Source organism: Zalophus californianus, chromosome 5 (genome assembly GCF_009762305.2).
Source record: "Zalophus californianus isolate mZalCal1 chromosome 5, mZalCal1.pri.v2, whole genome shotgun sequence".
Classification (NCBI taxonomy): Eukaryota; Metazoa; Chordata; class Mammalia; order Carnivora; family Otariidae; genus Zalophus; species Zalophus californianus.
Window position 1 is genome coordinate 59,665,702 of NC_045599.1, and position 23,612 is coordinate 59,689,313.

The 23,612-nt window shown below is 43.8% G+C and overlaps 2 protein-coding genes and 1 pseudogene across 2 annotated transcripts in view; 1 reads left to right on the forward strand and 2 right to left on the reverse strand.

Moving 5' to 3' along the window:
• Positions 1-11,236, reverse strand: part of DMGDH (dimethylglycine dehydrogenase) — a 65,821-nt gene extending 54,585 nt beyond the window's left edge. Inside the window, exons 1-4 of the mRNA XM_027606860.2 lie at positions 11,053-11,236; positions 9,973-10,147; positions 2,076-2,174; positions 231-395 (exon numbers count right to left, since the gene is read on the reverse strand). Of these exons, the coding sequence (XP_027462661.1) occupies positions 231-395; positions 2,076-2,174; positions 9,973-10,147; positions 11,053-11,153 (540 nt within the window). The 5' untranslated portion in view covers positions 11,154-11,236. The remainder of the gene's footprint in view (positions 1-230; positions 396-2,075; positions 2,175-9,972; positions 10,148-11,052) is intronic.
• Positions 11,237-11,341: 105 nt separating this feature from the next.
• Positions 11,342-23,612, forward strand: LOC113929935 (S-methylmethionine--homocysteine S-methyltransferase BHMT2-like). The gene is given in 9 exon segments (XM_027607177.1): positions 11,342-11,374; positions 15,715-15,784; positions 15,787-15,846; positions 17,846-17,937; positions 19,090-19,281; positions 21,318-21,465; positions 21,686-21,868; positions 23,066-23,103; positions 23,105-23,612. Coding segments are annotated over 9 exon segments (1,011 nt in total). The 3' UTR covers positions 23,300-23,612.
• On the reverse strand, positions 22,011-22,903 carry LOC113929936 (annotated as a pseudogene).

Below are 23,612 nucleotides of genomic sequence, written 5' to 3' on the forward strand. Positions count from 1 at the left end.
TCAGTTGTCAAAGGTGAAAAACTAATAAACTTTTTTCATTATGCTTTTATATTTCATTTAGCATACATAATAGTCCACCTTGTTACATGCCCAGATTCCAGCATTAATCATCTGATTTCACCATTCCAAATGTGTGCGCAGTTTTTCTACCTTTAATAAACTTCTTAAAGTAACTTTTTCTAATCCTAATTCAAGTCCACAAATGGTGAAAATACCCTGAAGATAAATACCTTATTCATGTTGAGTAAAGGGAACATCTCTTGAATTTTTTCAGGCCCAATAATGTACTGTTCTGTTGCATGCCAGCCAGTTCGAGTCATCTGATATTTAAATTCATCGACCCTCACAGGAGTTGTGGCAATTCTGATACTACCAGGCTGATGGAATCCCAATACCTGTGACAATCATGCCAATAAAAACACATAAAGAAATCATTATTTGGCATTCAAACATGGTGTTTCTTCAGCACAATGAAAATGCGAGTGTACAGAAAAGAGACTTACTTAGCAGTGCAAGAGATAACTATATAAAATCTTTGCATCTTACACAGAGACATCACTCAGCAACTACTTACTCACCAGCTCCTCTGTGTCCAACACTCTGTAAGCCCCAGAGATACTATTATAAACAAGAAGCAAAGAGTCCGCCTACATGGCGCTTACAGTGGACGGGTGAAGGTAGACAGCTGAGAGCATAATTACAATAACATGAGACTGTTCATGTGAGAGGAAAAGAAAACCATGTGAAAACGAGAAAGACCAAGGATTTGAGGAAGGAATATAATCAGAATGTTGCAGTGATGAGCTGAAGCATGAATGGAAATACACATTTATTTGACATTTATTGAATTCCTTCAGTTGGCCAAGCACTCAGGCGCTGGGTCACAGAGATGAAAGATGGATTCCTTGCCCTCAAGTTTCTCATAGTCCCTAGGAAGACCAACCAGTAAAGCAACTACCACAACAGAGAGAGAGAGAGAGAGAGAGAGATTTGTGTTCTAAGAATGTTATATGTTGTGGTGCCTGGGTGGCTCAGCCGGTTAAGCGTCTGCCTTCGGCTCAGGTCATGATCCCAGGGTCCTGGGATTGAGTCCCGCATCGGGCTCCCTGCTCAGCGGGGAGTCTGCTTCTCCCTCTCCCTCTGCCTGCCGCTCCCCCTGCTTGTGTGCTCACACTTTCTCTCTCTCTCTCTCTGTGCCAAATAAATAAATAAAATCTTTAAAAAAGAAAGTTATATGTTGTTAGAACCAAGAGACGTGCCCTCAGCTGGCCTGACTGGTGGATGGGGAAAGTCAAGGACAGCTTCTCAAAGGGAGTGACCTCGGGGAAGGGTGGAGGGTGAATACTGAGATGGGGTCTGAGAAGATGTTGTTTCAGGCAGAGAGCCCAGTACATTCCAGAAATATATGTAATTAAGACTAGTTGAAGCATACGGCAAAGAGTGGCAAGAGAAAATGTTGGAAAGCAGGCAGCAGGGCTCAGCTAAGGAAGACTCTCCTTCTTTGGCCTTTGGCCTACAAACTGTGGGGAGCCATTTGATAGTTTTAGTCAAGGAAAATAGCATGAAAATTTTAAGTAAACTCCCATCATAGCCTATGGATAGTTTTTACTGGCCACTTTATTTTGAGAGCACTTATAAGTATGAAAAGAGATAAAAATAAAAATGAGGGGCTTTTGGTGAAGTACTTTTCAAAACTGTGTGACAATCTGGCAGCCATTGCCCTCAGATCCTTTGTAATCCAGTTGCTGAAAGTCTCTGATTTCTTAGTTTCTAGATATAGTAACTGACTAAAGATATTTTTGAAAGCTGCTTTTGTATCCTTTCCTTATTTAAAAAAAAAAATCAAGAGTGGTTAATTACATGGGAAATGTGCTTCAAGAAACTAAATGGATCGTAAAGCAAACTTGGGATTCTTACCTTAAATACCCATCAGATTTCTCTACCACGAGAAACATTTCACATGCCATTAATGTCACTACACACAGCTTTAATGATGATATATCAAAATTCTTCAGAAATCCTACATATTTCTGAGGAATTGACCGAAAAGACAGTTTCAAGTTAAGTGCATTTACCTGTCCAGTTTCTTCTTCCAATTTCTCATAAAGTTTGATGCTAGCATAATGTATCTTCTTCAAGTTTATTCCAGGATGAAAGTAAGTTGTTAAACCTGCCTTAAAAGCGGGAAGGAAAGAAAATACTAGATAAAAAAAATAATAACATTCTCTAAAATTTTTTCTTATTTGAGTAGAGCTGACACACAATGTTACATTAGTTTCAGGTGTACAACATAGGGATTCAACAACTCTACATTATGCTGTGCTCATCACGAGTGTTTCTACCATCGGTCACCATATAACACATTACAATACCATTGCCTATAATCCCTGTGCTGTATCTTTTACCCCTTTTGCCTATCCCCCCACCCACTCCCCTCCTCTCTGGCAACCACCAGTTTGTTCTGTGTATTTATGGACATGTTTCCACTTTGTTTATTCATTTGTTTTCTAGATTCCACATATAAATGAAACCATATGTTATCTGTCTTTCTCCATCTGACTTACTTGGCTTAGTATAATACCCTCCAGGTCTATCATGTTGTCACAAATGTCAAGATCTCATCCTTTTTTGTGGCTGCTTAAAATTCCATTGTATAAATGTACCACTCTTCTTTATCCATGTATCTGGGTTGCTTCTACATCTTGGCTATTGCAAATAATGCTGTGATAAACACAGGGGTACATATATCTTTCCAAATTAGTGGGGTTTTTTCCTTTGGATAAATACCCAGGAGTGGAATTATTGGATCATATAATATATCCATTTTTAATATTTTGAGGACCCTCCATACTGTTTTCTATAGTGGCTGCACCAACTTACATTCCCTCCAACAGTGCACAAGGGTTCCTTTTCATCCACATTCTCGCCAACAACATTCTCTAAGTTCTAGTAGTTTATCTGTTAAGCGGTAATTTATTACTGGCAAGAAACTGAGAAGCACCAGCCATTCTTTTGGGATGAGAACACATCAGCTGCTGTTTGAGCACAGCTGGGCATAAGACTCATGGAAGAGTTATGAGAAGCAATTTGAACCATGTAGGTGATGTGAAGTCAGCCAATGAACGTATACTTTAAGTCCCTAAAAGTCACTAGGGAAACAGTGTTTGTAGGTTCATAAATGGGATGACTAAGATCAGAAGTTTAGGAATGCATGTTGTTAGGAAGAATACGGGGGTGGGGTGGCATACGACATGGACCTAAACCAGCAAATCATGTGTTCCCGTAAGGACAAAGAGCATGGACTCGCAAAATTTTCCTTGACCCTATCCCCACCATTCTCTTAAATGGAACAGCCCTCCTGTTCTTTTTCCTGAAATTCCCAAAATTCAAGAATTGGAAAATTCCTGAGAACTGGAGCCTGGCTAATTGGTGAACAGACTTCTGTTGAAACTTAACCTGTCTGATGAATACATAGATTGTAACCCACAAATATTTGCTGAATAAACACTTATTAATTACTCTCACAAAAAAGAAACTAAATAGTAGCATGCCAAAACCCCTTTTATTAACTCTGGCAGATGCAACGTAGTATCCAAAAAAAGAATTCTAAGCAATTATATGAAGCAGCTTCTCTAAATTAAGTATCTGGAGCCCCATTTTGCAGCTACTTTATTCTGGAAAGCCCATCAGAACACAATCTGTTCAAAATAAAATCTGTTTGGGAGGATTTATAAGGTTCTTCTATGATAGTGGTAGGTATTTGGTTCTCCCGAACTCAAAAGCACCCCATTTAAAGTTCATCAGTCATCCTTTATGGACCAGAACCCTAGGGCTTCTATCAAGTACTTGTTCAAGCATTTGGACACATGCACAGCCTTTTTTTTTTTTTTGAAAAATCCTGGCAGGTCTTAGAGATGCTCTCAGAGCGAAGCCCCATTCTAATGGAAGTGCCAGTCAGGCTCTTTCACTTTCAAATATCCCACTTTCCTCTACAAGCTTAGTATCTAGTGTGCAGATGAGCTTTTCTAGATCAATAATGGAGAATCCCTAGCCTTCAGGTGTCTGCGTGATGTGCCTTCCATATATCTCCTGTCAGTTGAAAAAAAAAATAATATTCACAAGCCCTGGTAGGGTTCCATTCACCATTTACTCAAGATCCTCAGAGCTTAACCTGGGGTAAATCAGACCACCAGAAAATTGTATATCTACACTATATCAGTTCTCTTCCCCTCCCCAGAGAGCTATTTTCATAGAATTATGAATTAATCATCTTTCACCTGAAAAAGTCCCATGGGCTCATTTTTGTAAAATTGTTATTCAAGACATTTAGCCCAATGAACTTGTTTAGGGAACACTGTGTTTCTATTCTGGGCTTTAGCAAGGATATATTAAATGGGAATTTTTGAAGGAGAAAACATTGTTCTTTTTTTTTAAGATTTTATTTATTTATTTGAGAGAGAGAGAGCACAAGTGGGGGAGTGGCAGAGGGAGAGGGACAAGCAGACACACTGCTGAGCCAGGAGCCGATGCAGGACTCGATCCCAAGACCCTGAGATCATGACCTGAGCTGAAGTCTGCTTAAACTGACTAAGCCACTCAGGTGCCCTGAAAACATTGTTCTTATCCTTCAAGATTTTGTAGCCTGACTGAAGTCATGAAACTATCATATATGAAACAGTGAAATCAAGAGCAGATGATTAAGTGCCAAAGCATTTAGAAAAAAACATAAGAACTAAGAGAAAAAGCACCTGGATGGCTGAGTTAAGCCTCCGACTCTTAATTTCAGCTCAGGTCATGATCTCAGGATCATGGGAATCAAGCCCCGAGTCAGGCTCCACCCTCAGTGCGGAATCTTTCTCTCTTGCTCTCTCGCTCTCTCTCCCCCTCTGCGCCTTCCCCTAAAATAAGTAAATAAGGGGCACCTGGGTGGCTCAGTCGTTAAGCGTCTGCCTTCGGCTCAGGTCATGGTCCCAGGGTCCTGAGATCGAGCCCCACATCGGGCTCCCTGCACCGTGGGAAGCCTGCTTCTCCCTCTCCCACTCCCCCTGCTTGTGTTCCCTCTCTGTCTGTGTCTCTCTCTGTCAAATAAATAAAATCTTTAAAAAAAAATTAAAAATTAAAAAAATAAGTAAATAAATCTTTTTAAAAAAAATAAGAACTAAGGGGTGCCTGGGTGGCTCAGTCGTTAAGTGTCTGCCTGGGGCTCAGGTCATGATCCCAGGGTCCTGGGATCGAGGCCCGCGGCGGGCTCCCTGCTCCGCGGGAAGCCTGCTTCCTCTCCCACTCCCCCTGCTTGTGCTCCCTCTCTCACTGTCTCTCTGTCAAAAAATAAATAAAAATCTTAAAAAAAAAGAGCTAAGAGAAGATGCTAGAATGATCACAAGTCTATAAGGAGGACAGGAAGGGGCCTAATTTTGATTTGAAGAAAGAAAACTGCTGTAGTCAGAAGAAAAGAGAAAAGAGAAAAGATGAAACGGAGACAAGATAATCATTGAGAACTATAACTCCGAATAAAATTAGAATTAAGAATCCTTGTTGATTAAATAAATAAATAAATAAATACACAAACATGGAGAAGAAAAAGCTCTTCCTTACAGCAAGCTAACAATGACTGAGCAGGAATGACGGCATTGGAGAAATCATCAATTGTCACTAAAGCTAGTGATGCTCTATCTCTTTAATAATCCTGCCCTCTCTTTCATGAGCCTCTACAACCTCAAAAAGCCCGGTGATTGACCTCAAGCCATCATATAACATAGGTGCTCCATGCACTCACATCCAATAAAAAAATTTAAGCATACCCACTAAAATATGTGGATTTCTTTGTTATCACATGACATATGAATATGTATTACTATAGTAACAGGGATCATAAAACATACAAAAACAACTTGAAATGAATTAAATATTTTAAAGATTTATTTTTTTTTTAAAGATTTTATTTATTTATTCATGAGAGACAGAGAGAGAGAGGGAGAGAGAGAGAGAGAAGCAGAGGGAGAAGCAGGCTCCCAAGGAGCAGGGAGCCCGATGCGGGACTCGATCCCAGGACCCTGGGATCATGACCTGAGCCGAAGGCAGACGCTTAACCATCTGAGCCACCCAGGCGCCCGAATTAAATATTTTAAATAATTTTTATTTTGTTTATTGTGTAGAGAAGCTTTTGAATTTTTAAAACTTACTTATGTAAAAAAGCTTTTGAGCTTTTAAAGTTTATTATAGGAAAAGCTTTTGAATAGTCAACTGATTTATTAATATTTTAGCAAAGCTATGTAAGTAACATGCTTTATTACTGAAATATGTATAGGATTAGCCTTGGTAAAACAGCAACTTGAAGGCCTAATCCCAGGTGTGTTTTATTTTGAGACTGGTTTGAATGGCTATGCTGGCTGGGGAAGCTAGCTGTCAATGATACAAAGGTCTGAGTGGGAGAAGGGCACTTTCTTGGCTGTAGTCTGTGCATCGTGACCCCACTTCCTCCCACCCGATCATCGCCTCCACAAACATTTCTGTTGAAACTTGACTATTCATGTTTCATGTTCCCTTGTCCAGCAGTTGTTGTTATAAGCTAACTGGAAGTTACTGCATTTTTATATTTTAAATAAATGGGTACAAATCGCACTGACACTCATCATTTAGAAAAATTGCAGATGGGTTAAAAAATTTATCTCATTTTTTAACCCATCTGAATATATATATATATATATATATGAGAGTTTTTCTAGATGATACATATCATTTTGGCCAGAAATTCTAATAATGATGCCAACATTTCCAAACATCCCTTTTCAAAATGCTCTCTCCCCAACAGGACTATTTTGCAAAAAGCAGTTATTTCTCACTTGTAATATCATCTTTACTTTGAAAGGATAGATTGCATTCATTTTTTTATGTGTATCTGCTATGTGGAAATGACTGGCAGCCATTTGCATCACTACAAAGACCACTAAATTTAGGACACTTGTCTTTTTGTAAAAGAAAAATTTTGTTTCACAACCCTTTAAATTATTGTATGAGATATGGTACATTTTCAAATTCATTCCCTCTCCGTTTCATCACAAATTATATTACTTAAAGCCCTGTTTCTATAAAATTTATCACAACAATGACACTCTATAGCATGTGATCTGCATTATGTCATGGTAGACTAAAGAAAAAGAAAGTATGGGGCTGCTTCCTTTGTGGTGTGCCAACCTTTCTTTTAGTCAACCTTGGAATCATACCCAGTATGTCACCCACATCACGAGTGAAGGCTATTTATAAAGACCAGTAAAGTTTAATTTCTTTGTTACATTTTTAGATGAAAATGAACAGAAAGTTCTAATATTGTTTTCCTACACCCCAAATGGATCATTGTGCATCTTCAGCTCTTTAGTCCTCAGTTCTCCAGAACATTCACTTTGGCACCATCCCCAGGGGCCGCGCCTCCTGGGAGCCCCATGCTCCAAAGCTGCTTCTCACTCCATCCTCTCCCCTTTCCCTCCAACCTATATGAAATGGTCTAAATCGGTAGTAGAGGCACCTGCTGACAAAGCAGTCATGTTAAATTATAGCAAAGCCTCAGGATTTGGGGATTTGTGACTCCATTTTTAATATTCATTTTGCAAGCTGTGCCTTCCTCCTTAAGTACTTGATTCCTGCACTTTACAGATATGTTTAACCTTGAGCACATGTTCTAGTTCAGTGAGACTGCCTGGATTTTTGTAGTCTGCCCCTTTAGCTGGCTCCCCAGCCTTACACATTTTCAAATCTGCTCCAAATACTTCTCTGCGTTAAAAATTCCGAATGTACAGAACTTCTTCATGTTGTTTTTTCCTTTATTCCCAGGGCGTCAAATAATCTGACTCCTGATGCCCGAGTCCGTCTTGAGCTCACACTGCCTGGGTCTCTTTTTGTAAAGTGTATAGCATAATACCTTGTGCACAAAGCAGGAGCATGTCTTTCCCACTCACTCTGGAATCTCTCTGGTTAAGGGGAAATTATTTTGCACAGTTAACATTTAACAAGAAGCTATCATCTTAAGAATTTTGCCCACTTTTCTTGAAAAAACAGGTTCAGAGTATGTTGCTTTTTTGTTTTTTCATTCATGGGATGTCTAAGAAGTAATAATGCAGGGAATCCAGTAATCTATTCTAAAACGTAGGCCACATCAAATCAATCAAATATAAATGAGCAAATCTGTAATTAAAGTACTAAAACGCATGCCCTCCTTAACAATCGGGAAGTATTAAAAGGGTGTAACCCTCCCTCTCAGGATACCTCCACTTGCCTAAACTTCCCCCTGCCTACATGCCCTTACCGGGACAGCCTCACCACACCCTCGCTCACTTCTTCCTGGTCCCTGCTGAGGCGTCACCTCCTCAAAGTAGCTTCCTGACTCCTCCGTCCCATCATTCTCCATCCCTTTACGCCACCTTACTCTTCTTCACGGCACTGATTACTCTCCAGCGTTGCTTGTGCGTTCTCTGTCTGCCATACCCGAATGTGGTTCTGTGAGGGCAGGCACTTAGTTTTTCCCTGTTGTGTCCCCACCTCTTAGAACAGGGCTGGCCTGACCCAATATAGGCTCTCAGTGAATACTGTTGAAAGGGTGAGCAAATGTTCACTAAGGAGAAGTTACAGGAGGGTTACAGGAGAAATACAGGCTCCCTTCCATGTGATAACATGAAGCCTACCTAGAAAGTCTAGTTCAGGGAGAGGAGAAGAGCCAGGAGCGTTGGCGGCTTCCCAGACCCCTCTCTCCAGGTAGGAGGACGCGAGCTGAAGGACAACTGTGGAAATGAGAGTCAGTTGCCTGTAAGGGCTCTGAAAAGACACTGAGGGAGGACCAGGTGCCCGTACCTCCCACTCAGACTGAGGGACGAGGGGACTGGAGGGGAAGGAGACAGGGGAAAGGAGCTGGGCTTGGTGTGACTTTTTGAGAAGCCTCCATCCAGTCAGTGGGTGGGGTCTGACTATGAGACTACCAGAACACTGGGCCCAACTGGGCTTAAATGTGGGCTGCGCTCTTCCCCAGTCTCAACAGGAGATAGGCAGCCCTTTCAGTGCTTGGCACCCCTCAAACCTAGAGCGGGTTCGAGATTCAGATGTCCCTAAAAAGCAGGGTTCCCTCTTGTGTCAGCAGAGGAAAACTAGAGACAGAAAGAATGACGAGCAGCGGCTAACACTGCCCAACTCTTTCTCCAAAAGAAATTTGTGCCAACAGTCACAAAAACTGCCTCTCCCATCCTTAGCTGACTTCAGAGATCACTGGGATGGCATACTGGTATGAGAGCAGTGCCAACCCCTTCATTTACCTGAGCAACTTTCCATTTCAGCCCAATTACTGTGTAGTACGGCAACAATTATGTGTATCATTAAATATGTCCAATTGACTCGGCTGCGTGTCTGTTTAGCACAACACGAAAGCAGGGTCCCATGTTCCCAGCCCTCATAGTCCTCAGCCTCACGAAGCCAACCTGTCGACTCACAGTGTGGAATTAAAATCATACATTAAAAAAAAGGACCACAAAACCCAGGTGAGGGGAGTTTAGGGAAAGGTCTCCAGCTATGTTTGAGATCAGCCAGCCAGGATCCTTCCACAAAAAAAGCTAACATTTGCTAAACATTTACCATGTGTTTAATAACTTTACACATATTAACTCAACCTTCGTCACAACCCTATTGGGTAGGTGTTGTTGATATTCCCGTTTGCACAGCAGGAATGGAAACTTAAGTAATTGGCCACAGGTTGGCTGGGTAGAAAATGGCAGAGCCAGGGTTGAATCCAGAAGCCACATGTCCAAGATAAAGACATTATAAATGTTGATCCCGCCCTGGAAGTACACCAACTAAATTGTAATTGCACCTTCCAACACCATGGAAAGGAAACTCACTCTAAAAAGCTCTAAGTGGGGAGTTGTAAGGGGAAGAAAAGTGATTGCACTGGTGCACAGTTCATTGCGTGGGATGGTTTCGAAGTGCTTTTCTTACTGCGTGCCAGGTAGATCCAGCAGTGAGCTCGGATTTTTCCAGGAGGACCACATCTTTCATCCCCGCTTTGGCGAGGTGATAAGCCAGGCTCACACCAATGCAGCCGCCTCCAATGATCACAGTTTCTGCTCTGTCTTTCCATCTTGTTTCTGCAGATAAGGGTGGGTTTTCCTCTCTGGAAGACAATTTTTGTTAAGGGTAGTTTTACTAGGCTGTGGTAGCTATAGTTTTTCTGACCACTGTGTTTCTCCTGGTTTCTCTAATATCTTAACAGTGCCTGGGAGGTTGGCATAGTGCTGCTTTAATCATTTGGGGTATCTAAACCCTGACTGACGCAACCTGGTTAGGGGAGGGAGGAGGAGGCATGTGAGCCCCGTTCCATATAATTCTGGTCCGTTGTAGATAAACTAATAGAACTAAGGAATTGAACATGACTTCTTTTTTTTTTTAATTTCCAAAGGATCTAGAGAATAACTGTTCTCAGTCTACTTAAAGAACACACTTATAATCATTTTATATATGGAAAACCATAATCATCGTGAAGTTTAGCTTCTATAAACCTTGGATCTTCCCCTCCATCCAATGCGTCCCAGGCTGAGGAGAGCCAGATGGAGTAAAATGCACTTCCTCACTTAATTTCCTCACCGCATACAGTCTTCTCTCATTTTATAATTATTGCTCAGTGGTTTAATATATTTATTTGCATGACTTTCTTCCTAGCTGGATCGTGAGCTTCTCCAGGATGCATTGTAAAAAGCAAGGTGTAAGTAAGGCAAAGAGGAACATACATACACCCCTGTTTGCTTACACACAATCTCGGGGAAAAATACAGAAGACACTGTTAACACTTGACAGGGGAAAAATATGCGGATAGGAATGGCTTCGCACTGGGAACCCTTTGATACTATTTCACTTTGTACGTGCGTGCATGTAAAAAAACACACAGAAATCTAGAAGAAATCCAAATGCCCATTTCTCGGAGGCCAAAGCGCCCCTGACCCACCACACTGCCTCAGGCCCTGGCTCCCGCTCCGGTAGCCGCCCAGCCGCAGGCCTCTGCGCGGGCCGGACCCCACTTACCCTTGGCGGCCGCAGGCTGAGCGCGGGCGGCCCGGGGAGCTCCGCGGCGGGAGGCTCGGCAGAGGGAGGCCCCGCAGCCGCTGTACGCCGGAGCGGAGCATGGCGAGGCCCGGGAGGCCGAGGGCGCGGGCGTGGGCACCTGCTCCGAGGCCAGCCGACACCCTGGGGCGGCGGGGCCGGCGGCTCCGCGGAGGGGCGGGGGGGGGGGGAGGGACCTTCCCCCGGGCGAGGGGCGGGCTCGAGGGCTGGCGCGCTCTCCCGCACCCGGTGCCCACACAGTCGCGGCGCGATGGCACAGGCCGGAGGCCCCGGGGCCAAAAAGGTGAGTTTCCGGGCGTCCGCGAAGTATTCAGCCCCGCTGGCCGCGGGGCTCCCAAGGCCTGGAATGCAAACCCCACTTCAGTCCTTGGCCGAGCTCTGCGGCCTCGGCCGGGCACCCGGACGGCTCTGCGCCTCGGTTTCCGCGGCCGCCAGGTGCCCGGGATGACAATACCACCTTGGCGACAGGATTAGATAACAATCTCGGTAACACTTATGGAGCCCTGACCCAGTGCCCCGCGCTGCGCAGACTGCTTTACACAATTATCTCATTTTCACGATTATTCCCATTTTTCAGGTGAGGAAACTGAGGCCCAGAGAGTCAACTAGCTCAAGGTCACCCATTCTAGTCCACGGTGAAGCGGGGATTTGAAGTCTAGCTTCGAATGCAGGGGCCATGCTCACATTTCTACCCTTAGCCCACAGACACCGTCAGGTCTTCGGCTCAACTGGCCCCAGAGCTCGGTTCCCTCAGGTTTTGGGAAGCGGGGCAGCGTGGCCCTGCAAGCGGTGGGCTGGCGTGAAACCAGTCCTGGGTGCAGACCGTCCCCGACCCGAGGCTGCGGAGAAGGGGTGGGTAAGGGAGTGCGCAGGTCTGGCGGGTGCGCAGGGTGGGCTGGAGGGGCTCGGCCTCCTCTCATCAGTCAGACAGGTCTCCCTGGCTCCTTCTCTAAGCTTCGGTCCCCATCTGCTCACCAACTGTGAGCCTTGTCACCCCCCTCCTCCGCCCCGTTTCTCTGCTGGGTGTGTGCTTGTGAGGAGAAGGGGCGACAAAACAAAATTAGGAAAGGCATGAACTTGGACGCAGGACATCTCCAGGATCCCTCAAAGCAACCCACCTGTGCCCCAAATTCAGAGAGGGTGGGGAAGGGAGATGCTATATAGACAAAGAAATGTGCACCACTGATCTATTTATACTAAAAAGTTAGGAACAACCAAGATGACGAACGATGGTGGGCTCCCTAAATAAAGGTGCACCCAGTTAATAAGTTATTAGGCACCGATTAAGAAACTAAGTATGGGAACAAGCAAACTGCTTTGGCAATGTTACCTTATAAAAGGAGTTATACTATGTCATGGACTGATCTCAACTATGTAAAAATATTATATACGCAGTGTAAGGAAGGAAATAATAATGGTAATAATTACATAAGATGTGCAATATGGATTTAACAATTAAAAAAATCTTTGGATATGTCTTTCTGATTATAAAAGTAAAATATGGGCATTGAAGAAAATGAGCTTAATAAAAACATAAAGCTATTGTGCTGATTTCTTCCTCTAAACTTTCTGTAATATTGTGTTCACCGTTAGCTCATTTTTTAAAAGGTTTTTTAAAATATGCTGTCCCTGTCCGGTTTCTTCCCAGCAGCCTCTGCTCTTGCAACACCAAGATTATCATATGATAACCCATGCTAATGTGTACCTGAGAGTTAAAATGTTAGTGGGAAGCAGCTAATCTCACCTCTTCTGTCAGCTAACAGGTACATCTTAAGAATTCATTTAATTGCCACAGGGGACACCTCCAGTAGCCTCATTAATCCACAAGAGCAGTCCTGGTGGCAGGTTCAGGCGGAATGGATGTCTGGCCGACTCTGGCCAGCTCCTCTGTGTATGAATAGAGGCGCCCGGAAGCCAGACCTTAAATCCAGAAGTCTAGATACTGAGATCTGCAAAAAGGAAGCATAAATGCCTCTCGGAGCTCACTACCAGCTCCAAGGCAGATTCACTGCCAAACTGAAAGGGAGAATGGAATGAAAATATAAATGTACTGCAAATTAATTTACAGTGATCTGTATTTTCCAGTCCTCTGTCATACTAGAGCTGTCTTTAGATCATCCTGGTGTAGTAATTAATTGAGGTGGTAAATAGAGCAGTGAAGGAGGGGCGGGTAGATGCTCTGAATTCAAATCTTGATGATGGAGTTATTTTGCTAAGGGCTGTTTAGAAAACTGGCAAAATTTAAAATTTGGGACAAACATCTAGGTAACAGATCAAAATGTCTTTACTTGTTATCATGAAGATACAACCAAAATAAGCCCTATAATTTTCTTAAAACCCTAGCTAAAGAGTGTCATTTGTCACCTGAGTCTCAAGCATTGTAAAGCCAAACAGAGGAAACAAGTAGGTAACCAGATACTGCAGTACAAGTGATAGATGCAGGAATGGACGGTGTTTGGCCTTAGGCAGAACACAAAGGAGGATGTAATCCCAAACGAGAGTAGGTCAGGCAAGGCTTCACTCTGCAGCAGTGGAAGATTATGCCAGGGTGGGCTGGAGCAAACTGGAGGCCATTTCAACAATCCAGGGGCAGTGAGGAAGGGAGGGGGGACATTCCTGAGAAGTGTTAAATAGATACACTTGTCATAACCCTGGGATAGATTGGATGTAGGAGGTGAGATACTATCCTATAACACCCAGACTGTATGCCAGTGTTTTTCCCCCTCTAGAACTAAATTTGATTCTTAACATGGTTAACTTAATTGAAGTGTTAGATTTTCAAGACGACATTTTATGCAAATGACTATACCTCTGATTCTCTCTTCTATAGTCCTCTGCAGCATTTATTTATCACATGTGTTGTGATGACTTGTTGACCCACTGGCCTTCTCCAAGGTGGCCAGACCTTGGGTTTCTTGAGGTCAGGGACCTCATCTTATACCGATGTTTTATCCCTCTTGCCTGGAACTGTACCTGGCAGGTGGAAAGGTCCGTGAGAGTTTAAAGTTGAAGTCCTTTTTATGTTTCAAAAGTACAAAATTAAAAGGGCAAATTGCATTGTATGGAGGGAATAGAGGAAAGGGTGAGAATCATAATAAATATTAACATTCCTTCCACATTCAGCTAAAATTCATTTTTAGATATGAAGTATGGAAAAATAACCAGAGTCGGGAGCCCTCTCTGTCAAAACAGTGTCTACGGCTAACACAGCTAACGCGGCTGGTCTCCATTCCACTTCCAAATACCAGAGATGTTGTAGATACGGTGGCCTCCAGTACAAGCCCTTCTAATGTACCTTCCTGGACTGCAGACTGATTAGAAGGAGCAACTACGTGCTTTTCTCCCCCACTCATGCATTGCTTTGTGTCCAGCTGTGGACAGGGCTGAGATGAACTGGCCTTGATTTTCAATAAAAGGTTATATCTTTAACTAAGGCCGTCTGTACAAGAGGAATGGGGATTACCATGGGAGTGTTTGCAGTTTTTTTTATAGGATGGTCAGCAAAGCCCTCTCTGAAAAGATGACCCTTGACCAAAGTCCTGAAGGAAGTGAGAGGGTGACCCAAGCAGGCATCCGGGGGGAGGCATGTTTTAGACAATGGAAACCGTAAGGTCTTGGAGAGCTGCTCTGGATACAACCTTTTATTCAAGTATGGCTGGGCTGAATAGAGAAGTGGAACTAGAAAGAGACTAGATTAGAAATTTAGAAGATCTGAAGTCTACTTGTTTACTTACTTAGCTCTGTATCTTGGACAAGTCACTTAGCCTCTCTGAACATCCGTTTCCTCATTTATAAGATGGGAATAAAAACCGTCCACCCTGCCTAGCTTACAGAGTTGTCCGGAGTACCAAATGAAAACATGCATGTGAATATGTGAACATGAACATGCTGGAAAATGTAGGGCATCATTATGAAACTGGTCGTTCCTTAGGATTGTGTATAGTGGTTTACACAAAAAAGAGGCTTTTTTTTTTTTCACTTAACATGAGATCTTGCAATCCATGGCTGCTGCAGCTACTCAAAGTTGTCATTAAAACACACACACACACACACACCCTGCTGCTAGTTACACCAGCTATTAGCTTTCAGTGGCATGGCTGAGAGATGACTGCTATACCTCCGGGACTTATGGTAACATTCCAGAGAGGAAGGAGAAAAAAAATGCCCAGATGGAAGGAAGTGCCCATCTATAGCAGGAAAGCAGAACTTTTCCCGAAATCTTTAACTGACTTCCACCTATGTCTCATTGGCCAGTACCGTGTCATATGGCCACCCCCAGGAGGAAGGGAGCCCAAGGATTTGTTTTAACTTGGGGACATTGTCTCCCCAAATGAAATACATTAACAACTATCACGGAATCAGCACTTTCACTATAATTTGACTCAGATTAAATGTTATTTGAGAAAAAATATTCACAGCACTTTGCACAAAACGAATACCTGGAGTGTCCAAGAAACAGAATATACTCAATCTTTCTGAAATATTATTAGGCTTTGAGGATTTTAACAGAAACTGGGACTATAAGAACATAATACCACCTTTCCTAAAATTGGAAACTGCTTTTAGAAAAAAAAAAAGAAAAAGAGGTATGTATCCTAGGTGATTTTTCTTTCTTTCCTTCAGGGTATTTTGGAACATCTGGATAGTGGTGAGGTTGTGGTTGGAGATGGCAGCTTTCTCATAACTCTGGAGAAGAGGGCTACGTGAAGGCTGGGCTCTGGACTCCGGAAGCGGTAGTAGACCATCCCGATGCAGGTCAGTGGCAGCACCCCCCGAGACTGTTTAGTTTAGAGGGTGACAGTTTGCTTAAATCTGACTGAGAGAAGATAAATAAATAATTCTGAGTGTTGTCTAAGGGCTGTTTCACTTGCCAGAGTCGCCAAGATGTAGAGACAGTGACAGTACATGGGCTGAAGCATGTAGAAGAAAATGGCCTCTCCCTCCCCAACTTCCCCCTCCACACACACACTTGCATCTTCAGGTACAGGGAGTGTTAAAATACACATCTTGATATTTGTTCCATGAATATTCACGCTGTGGATATTCAAGAGTTTCCTTAACATAGTAAAACTATTATTGCTTCACATTAATGCTTCTGGCTAATTTGCATATTATATATAACAACGTGTTTGGTAAAGAGGATTAATGATAGCCACCAGATTAACACAGCATAGATGGTAGACATTTGGGTTTTGTTGGGTGAAAGGAGTGTGAGGAAATCAACACAGTTTCACCTCATCCCCTGAGCTAGAAAAAAACAATAAAAGTTGGAGGTAAAAACTGTGGTCAGATTGGCGAGTAACATCAAACTGGAGCTTTAATTCTATTTTTATTCTTTTTTGAGAGTAGTCTCCTCAATTAAAGTGGAAAAGAGGGGCGCCTGGGTGGCTTAGTCGTTAAGTGTCTGCCTTCGGCTCAGGTCGTGATCCCAGGGTCCTGGGATCGAGCCCCGCCTCGGGCTCCCTGCTCCGCGAGAAGCCTGCTTCTCCCTCTCCCACTGCCCCTGCTTGTGTTCCCTCTCTCGCTGTGTCTCTCTCTGTCAAATAAATAAATAAAATCTTAAAAAAAAAAAAAGGAAGAAAAGAAAGCGAAAGAATGAAAGGATACAAGCTGGGAATGGAACTTTGGATTTTCTCTGATTGTATTCATATATGCACAGGGTATCTGAGAAACCTGGGACCCTGTCTTGATTCTTCCACCCACCGGCTGTGTGACTTTGCACAAGTCATTTGACTTTCCCAAGGATCGGTTTCTTTTTTTTTTTTAAGATACATTTATTTATTTTTGAGCGTGAGTGTGAGTGGGGGGAGGAACAAAGAGAGAAGGACAAGCAGACTCCGTGCTGAGCGTGGAGCCCAACTCAGGGCTTGATCTCACAACCTTGAGATCATGACCTGAGCCAAAACCAGGAGTTGGTTGCTCAACCGATGGAGCCATCCAGGTGCATCAGGCTCAGGTTCTTGACCCATGTCACAAGAGGGTATGACATAGGCTAGTTGTGAGGACTCGTGAGTTAAGCCGCATGAAAATCCCAACACATCATACCCACTGGCCAGTTTTATTGCTTCATCAGACACTCAGAGTTATATGGAAGGACCAAGTTTTGTTTCTCTGGCACCTAGCACCAAGTTTTCATCTGGCCCACAGAGAACTTGTCCTTGTCCTTAATTTTTAGAAGATCCTGTTTGCTAAACCAGAAAGAAAGTGTTGAAATAGCAAGGATGAGGTTTGGGGTTGGGGAGAGATGAAGAGAGAGGAGGGAAGGCTGTCCTGATAGGGCCCACAGAAGCTCCCTGACCGCGTCCACCCAGCTGCCTGCTGTTGAATCGGTTTGGTGAGGGCATCACCCACACATGCCTTGTCCACTGTGCCAACTTCCTCATGTAAGGATTTCCTGACTGTAAGTAGACCAGCTACATCCTCCATGACACAGGCAAATGAATAAACCCTCTCTAGACCAAAAGACCAAGGGGCAAGTGGTCAGCGAGACCGAGTGTCTGCCTGCGACTGCACCAGACCATTGCGGCCCATGGACAGGACAATATGGGGTTCCAAAGAGTCCCAGTTTAGGATTGACTCTGCCATGTCCTGTCCTTGAAATCTACTGACCTTAATCTGCAATTTTTTTGTAAGAACGAGGTTTGAAATTGTGTCTGATTGAAAGAGATCGTGAGTGGGTAAGCTGCTGTTGCTGCAAATGATAGCTCCTATGGTGTTTATCTTTTTAATTTTAATTTAAAAAACGACTTCGTAGTTCGTCAACTTCACATAGAATTCTTGAGAGCAGGATCAAGTGTCATGCAGACTTTCCCCTTTGCTGCCAGTGAGGACAATACGGAAAGCAAGGTAAACTGCCATTTTGGTGGGGGTGGGGGTGGAGGGAGGGCAGGGGGAGTGTCAGGGATCATCTATAATAAAAATAACCTCTTGAAGGGAAGGTATGGAATTGACCCAATATGTTACTATACTCTGTTACAAACTCCACATAAAATGTGTGTTAATGAACTAATTATTATGTAAACAAATATATACTACATAAATGAGCTTATTTCTGCCTCCTGAGCTGGGGTAGAGGGGAAGAGAGGACTGGGAAGGAATAGGCCATTGGAAGGACATGGTCATCCTGTGCTATTTTTTTATAGAGAAAGAACACTTTTTAGATGCCCTTTTCATCTGATCTCACCATCTTCTCTTCTAACTTGCCCATCTGGAGATAGGGTGGTCCTTGGGAACACATCACTGGCCTGGGAATGAGAAGAATTGGGTTCGATGCCAACTTTGCCTCCTGTTGGGTGTGTGACTTTGTGCAAGACACTTGGCTGCACGGAGCACTGGTTTTCCTTGTGCAAAATGGAGACCATTTATGCTTAAATGCGTAGGGTTGTTGAGAAAAGTAGAGGAGGGGAAGAATGTGGAAGTACTGTGCAATATTGTATACATGTAAAGTGTTCATACTTGTCAGTGTTCATGCCCATTTGTTCAGTCAACCAACCAACATTTATTGAGTACCTGTTAGAGTCCAATCTCTATGCTCAAAACAAAGGTGAAAGAGAGCGACAGAGCCCGTTCTGAAGTGGTTCACAGTCCAGTGAGGGAGGCCAACACAAACACTTCCTAAAATGCATTGTGGGGAGTACAGTAATGGAAATAAGCTCACTGGCAGTAAAGGAGAAGTCCCCAACGCTGCTGGTCTTCTCAAATTGCAGGGTTTTTTTTAAAAATTCTATTTTATTTCAATTCAATGAATTAACATAGAGTGTATTATTAGTTTCAGAGGTAGAGGTCAGTGATTCATCAGTTGCATATGACACCCAGTGCCCATCCCATCACGGGCCCTTCTTCCTGCCCATCACCCAGTTATCCCTCAGCCCCCCTCAAACTGCAGTCTAAACCATGACTGGGACTCATCTGACTTGCTCATTGCCCCCTCTGTTATCTGTTATATTTTACCGCGAAAATGCCGGGCTCACCATCTGAACTCTTGCTCTCTGACCTCAGTGGGAAGCTGTGAACGCTGCTGCCTGTGACCTTGCCAGGGAAGTGGCTGGCAAGGCTGATGCTCTGGTAGCTGGGGGGGTCTGCCGGACATCAGTGTACAGACACCACAAGGATGAAGCCACAGTTAAAAAACTCTTTCAACTCCAGCTAGAGGTTTTTACAAAGAAAAATGTGGACATCTTGATTGCAGAGGTAAGCCTAGCATCTTAGGGGAGGGAGTCACTCTCTTCGGACAAATCCCGCTACATAATCTTCAGCTTTCACGAGGGTATTTGGGATTGCTTTGTGCCCTGATTTCCTCAGGGTACAGGGTCAGAGGTTTATATACATGCAGTGCCGTCAAGGCAAACAATCCTCTCACTTGCATGCTGGGTTTTAGTGAAGCCAAAGGGCAGGCCCAGGAGAGGCCTGACCGTAGCCTTGATTGTCTTTGGGTGGTTGCAGCAGCCAACTCACAGGGGACCCTACGATGCTGGGTGAGAAGGGGACGGTGCTTCAGGGAGCAACCTCTCCTGTGGGAGGGGCAGGGCTGGAAGGAGCTCTGCCGGGTCTGGAGGCTGTGAGCGAGCAAAGCTTAGGAGGTAGGCGGCTGGCTGCTCAGGCTCATGCAGGCCCCGCTAATAATACTCAGTACCAGGAAGTTTCCTTGCCCTCCACTGTCCATCCTCTGTTCTCTCCCAAACCCCTGCTTTCACTCAAGTTATAACAGGCGAGTGATATTTTGAAGAAAGAGTAAGAATTGGTCGTTGCTTGGACACGAAGGCCCAGAACATTCTCTTCCTTCCACTTCCAAAAATTAAAAAGCCCTCATTCCCCATTTCCCACCTTTGCTACCACCTGGAGTAAACCTCTCAGCTCAAGTCTCTACCCCCAACGAGGACAGTAGCCTCCCAGCTGCTGTTTCCCTTATCACTCTCTGAATCTATTGAAAAGCTTGCTTCATCAACCTTCCCAAGGCTCAGGGCCACCCAAGCCTGGCAGATGCACTGGGCAACAATCATCTGCAGAGATGGGCACAAACTCCACCTGATAGCCTCTCCAGACAGATGGAACACAAGTTTGTTTTGTAAGAACCTCTCTGTGGACTCTCTCTGCCATTCCTCACACACGGCTTTTGCAGAATCTAAGTCAAGAAGGAAGAACACAGGGAGATTTTTGCTGGCTTTTCTTCATTTACTTAAGGTCAGCTTTTCAATTGTGGCCCTTAAGGGGGTTCCTGGGAAGACCCCTGCAAATGAAAGAAACTGAGTAGCTATTCCCCCCCACCCCAGCTCTGTGCTGCAGCAGTCTCACTGGGGGAAACCATCATATTTCTCCTACTTCATGGAGCACTTATGAACATCTAACGAGAAGTGAATATAGAATCACTTTGAAGTAGAAAGTATAATAAACTATTCATTATTTTTCAGAGATTACTCCAGCTCCATAAAAGATGAGCCTAAAATTTTTTAGTAAGGGGCACCTGGGTGGCTCAGTCGGTTAAGTGTCCAACTCAGTTTCCACTCGGGTTGTGATTTCAGAGTTGTGAGATCCAGCCCCACATCGGGTTACACTCTCAGTGGGGAGTGTGCTTGGGATTCTCTCTCTCTCTCGCCCTTTATTCCTCCCCCTACTCACGTTGTGCTCTTTCTCTCTCTCTCTCTCTTAAATAAATAGATCTTTAAAAAAAATAAAATAAAATTTATTAGTAAAACTTTCATTCCTGGGGCACCTAGGTGGCTCAGTAGGTTAAGCGTCTGCCTTCAGCTCAGATCATGATTCCAGGGTCCTGGGATCGAACCCTGCATCGGGCTCCCTACTCAGCAAGGAGTCTGCCTCTCTCTCTCCCTCAACTCCTCTGTCCCCACTCGAGTTCTCGCACACACTGCTCTCTCTCAAATAAATAAAAAAATAATCTTTGAAAAAAAAGTTCATTCCTTCAAATTTATGATTTTAGATACTCAATTTTGTTAAAAACGTTTGTGTTTTTTTGTTTTTGTTTCTGTTTTTATCCATAACAGTCATCATCTTGCTGAATCAATGATCTCTGAATGAAAATCTATATACTATTGTTAAAGGAATTAAAATGTTTACTCAGAAAAGTATTCTTTAGTTTGCTAAAGACCTGTTCCTCAGCAACTTTTACCACATATACTTGGTCATTTTTATAATTGTTCTGCAACATTTGCATTCCACCTTTCAAAATCTGCTTTACATTTGGACCAATAGAAAAATGAAATCTCTCTTAGTATTTTGAGCATGCCGAAGAAGCCATATCGGCTGTGGAAGTCTTAAAACAATCGGGTAAACCTGTGGCAGCTACCATGTGCATAGGCCCGGACGGAGACATGCGTGGGGTGACACCTGGAGAATGTGCTGTTAAGCTGGTGAAGGCAGGTAATTGGGACCCACAATGTGATCAGCAGTTCGGCTGTTTGTGAAATTTAACAAAGGTTGCTTAATCTTGTGAGAGCAGTTCAGAAATAGAAGAATTAACTGGCATTGGTTTTCCTCTTGGTAAAACTTGGGAGGTGGAGAAGTATAACTAATCTCTAAGGCAATTTCCAACTATTAAAAAAATAAGTAAAATGTAAAAGTTCTTTATTTCTTTGCCTAGGGGCTGCAATCATGGGCGTGAACTGCCACTTTGGGCCCAGCACCAGCTTGAAGACAATGAGGCTCATGAAGGAGGGCCTACGGACCGCAGGGTGGAAGGCACACCTGATGGTGCAATCCCTGGGCTTCCACACCCCTGACTGTGGCAAAGGCGGGTTTGTGGATCTCCCAGAATATCCCTTTGGTAAGCTCAGGGCGTAGGAGCGGTCCTTGCGTTTTCTTGTGCTGACAACGTGGAAACGGCTATAATGAACAGCTATGGTACGGTCTTACGAAAAGAGACTGCTGCGTAAGACAAAACCAGTCAATGTTTTTTTTTTTCCCCCCTCGGTTCAAGTTTAATAGAAACAAAAGACAAAACGTGATGCCCTGCTACTGTACATACAGTTGGCCTGCCCCATAACAGCTCAGGCCCTTCTCTCCAGAAAACAAAGGCTGGCCTCCCCAACCCCTGCAGAAAAGGCCTGTCCTGTCCCCATACCACATCTGCACAGTCTAAAGTCTTATGTTCTAAGCATGACAATAATACAAGAGAGATTTTGTTTTCATGGCCACCCACTGCAGCCCAGCCCTAAAACGACCCGGCGCTCACTTCTGCTTAGAGAAATATTCTTTGCTCTTCTGAACATCAGGCTTGATGGTATCACTGCCAGGCTTCCAGCCAGCTGGGCACACTTCCCCATGCTTGTCAGTAAACTGGAAGGCCTGAACCAGTCGCAGAGTCTCATCCACAGAGCGGCCTACAGGAAGGTCATTTACCGTGATCTGCCTAAGGATACCTTTATCGTCAATGATAAAGAGGCCCCTGAAGGAGATGCCTTCATCAGCCTTTAAGACTCCATAGTCCTAAGCAATGGTACGCTTGGGGTCTGATACCAAGGGAATGTTCATGGGTCCCAGTCCTCCTTGTTTCTTGGGTGTGTTGATCCATGCCAGGTGACAGAAATGAGAATCCACAGAAGCACCAATCACTTGACAGTTGAGTTTCTTAAATTCTTCTGCCCTGTCACTGAAAGCAATGATCTCCGTGGGGCACACAAAGGTGAAGTCAAGAGGGTAAAAGAAGAAGACAATGTATTTTCCTTTGTAGTCAGATAGGCTGAGATCTTTGAACTGGCCATCTGGCATAACAGCCGTGGCTATGAAGTTGGGGGCAGGATGCCCGATTTTGGCATTTCCCGAAGACATCTTGCTATCAGCGGCTCTGAGAGCAAAAAGGCCGAAAACAAGGCAGGAAGAAGACCCAAAACCAGTCAATGTTAATGAAAAAAGAGCATAATCTAAAGTTCATCATGTTTTAATTTTAAAAAGTGCTCCATCGGAGCACCTATGATTTGAATGTAGGGATGGTAACAGAAATGCTGTGATTATTGTGTTGCAGGACTAGAGCCCAGAGTTGCAACCAGATGGGATATTCAAAAAATATGCCAGAGAGGCCTACAATCTGGGGGTCAGGTACATTGGCGGGTGCTGTGGATTTGAGCCGTACCACATCAGGGCGATTGCAGAGGAGCTGGCCCCTGAAAGGGGCTTTTTGCCCCCAGTTTCAGACAAACATGGTAGTTGGGGAAGTAGCCTTAATATGCACACCAAACCCTGGATTCGAGCCAGGTAGGAATTGTTTAATTAACATTACTATTTTTCTCTAATCTCATTTTATTTATTGTTAGAAACACTATGCATGCAATAAAAATTCAAAAAGTATAGAGTATATAAGATTAAAAACAAAAGCTGCCCCTCTCCTGAGGGGCATTACCCAGAGGTAATGACCTGTTTGCTGCTTGTGTTTTGAAGTCTTATACCTAATGTCTGGTTTTATCAATTTTAAGCTGTAATTACTGCTAACCCTTTACAAAGGCTGAAGCATTTAAATCACGTAACATTCCCCTTTTCTCCCTGTTCTACTTTTCCCAATTTTGATTTATTAC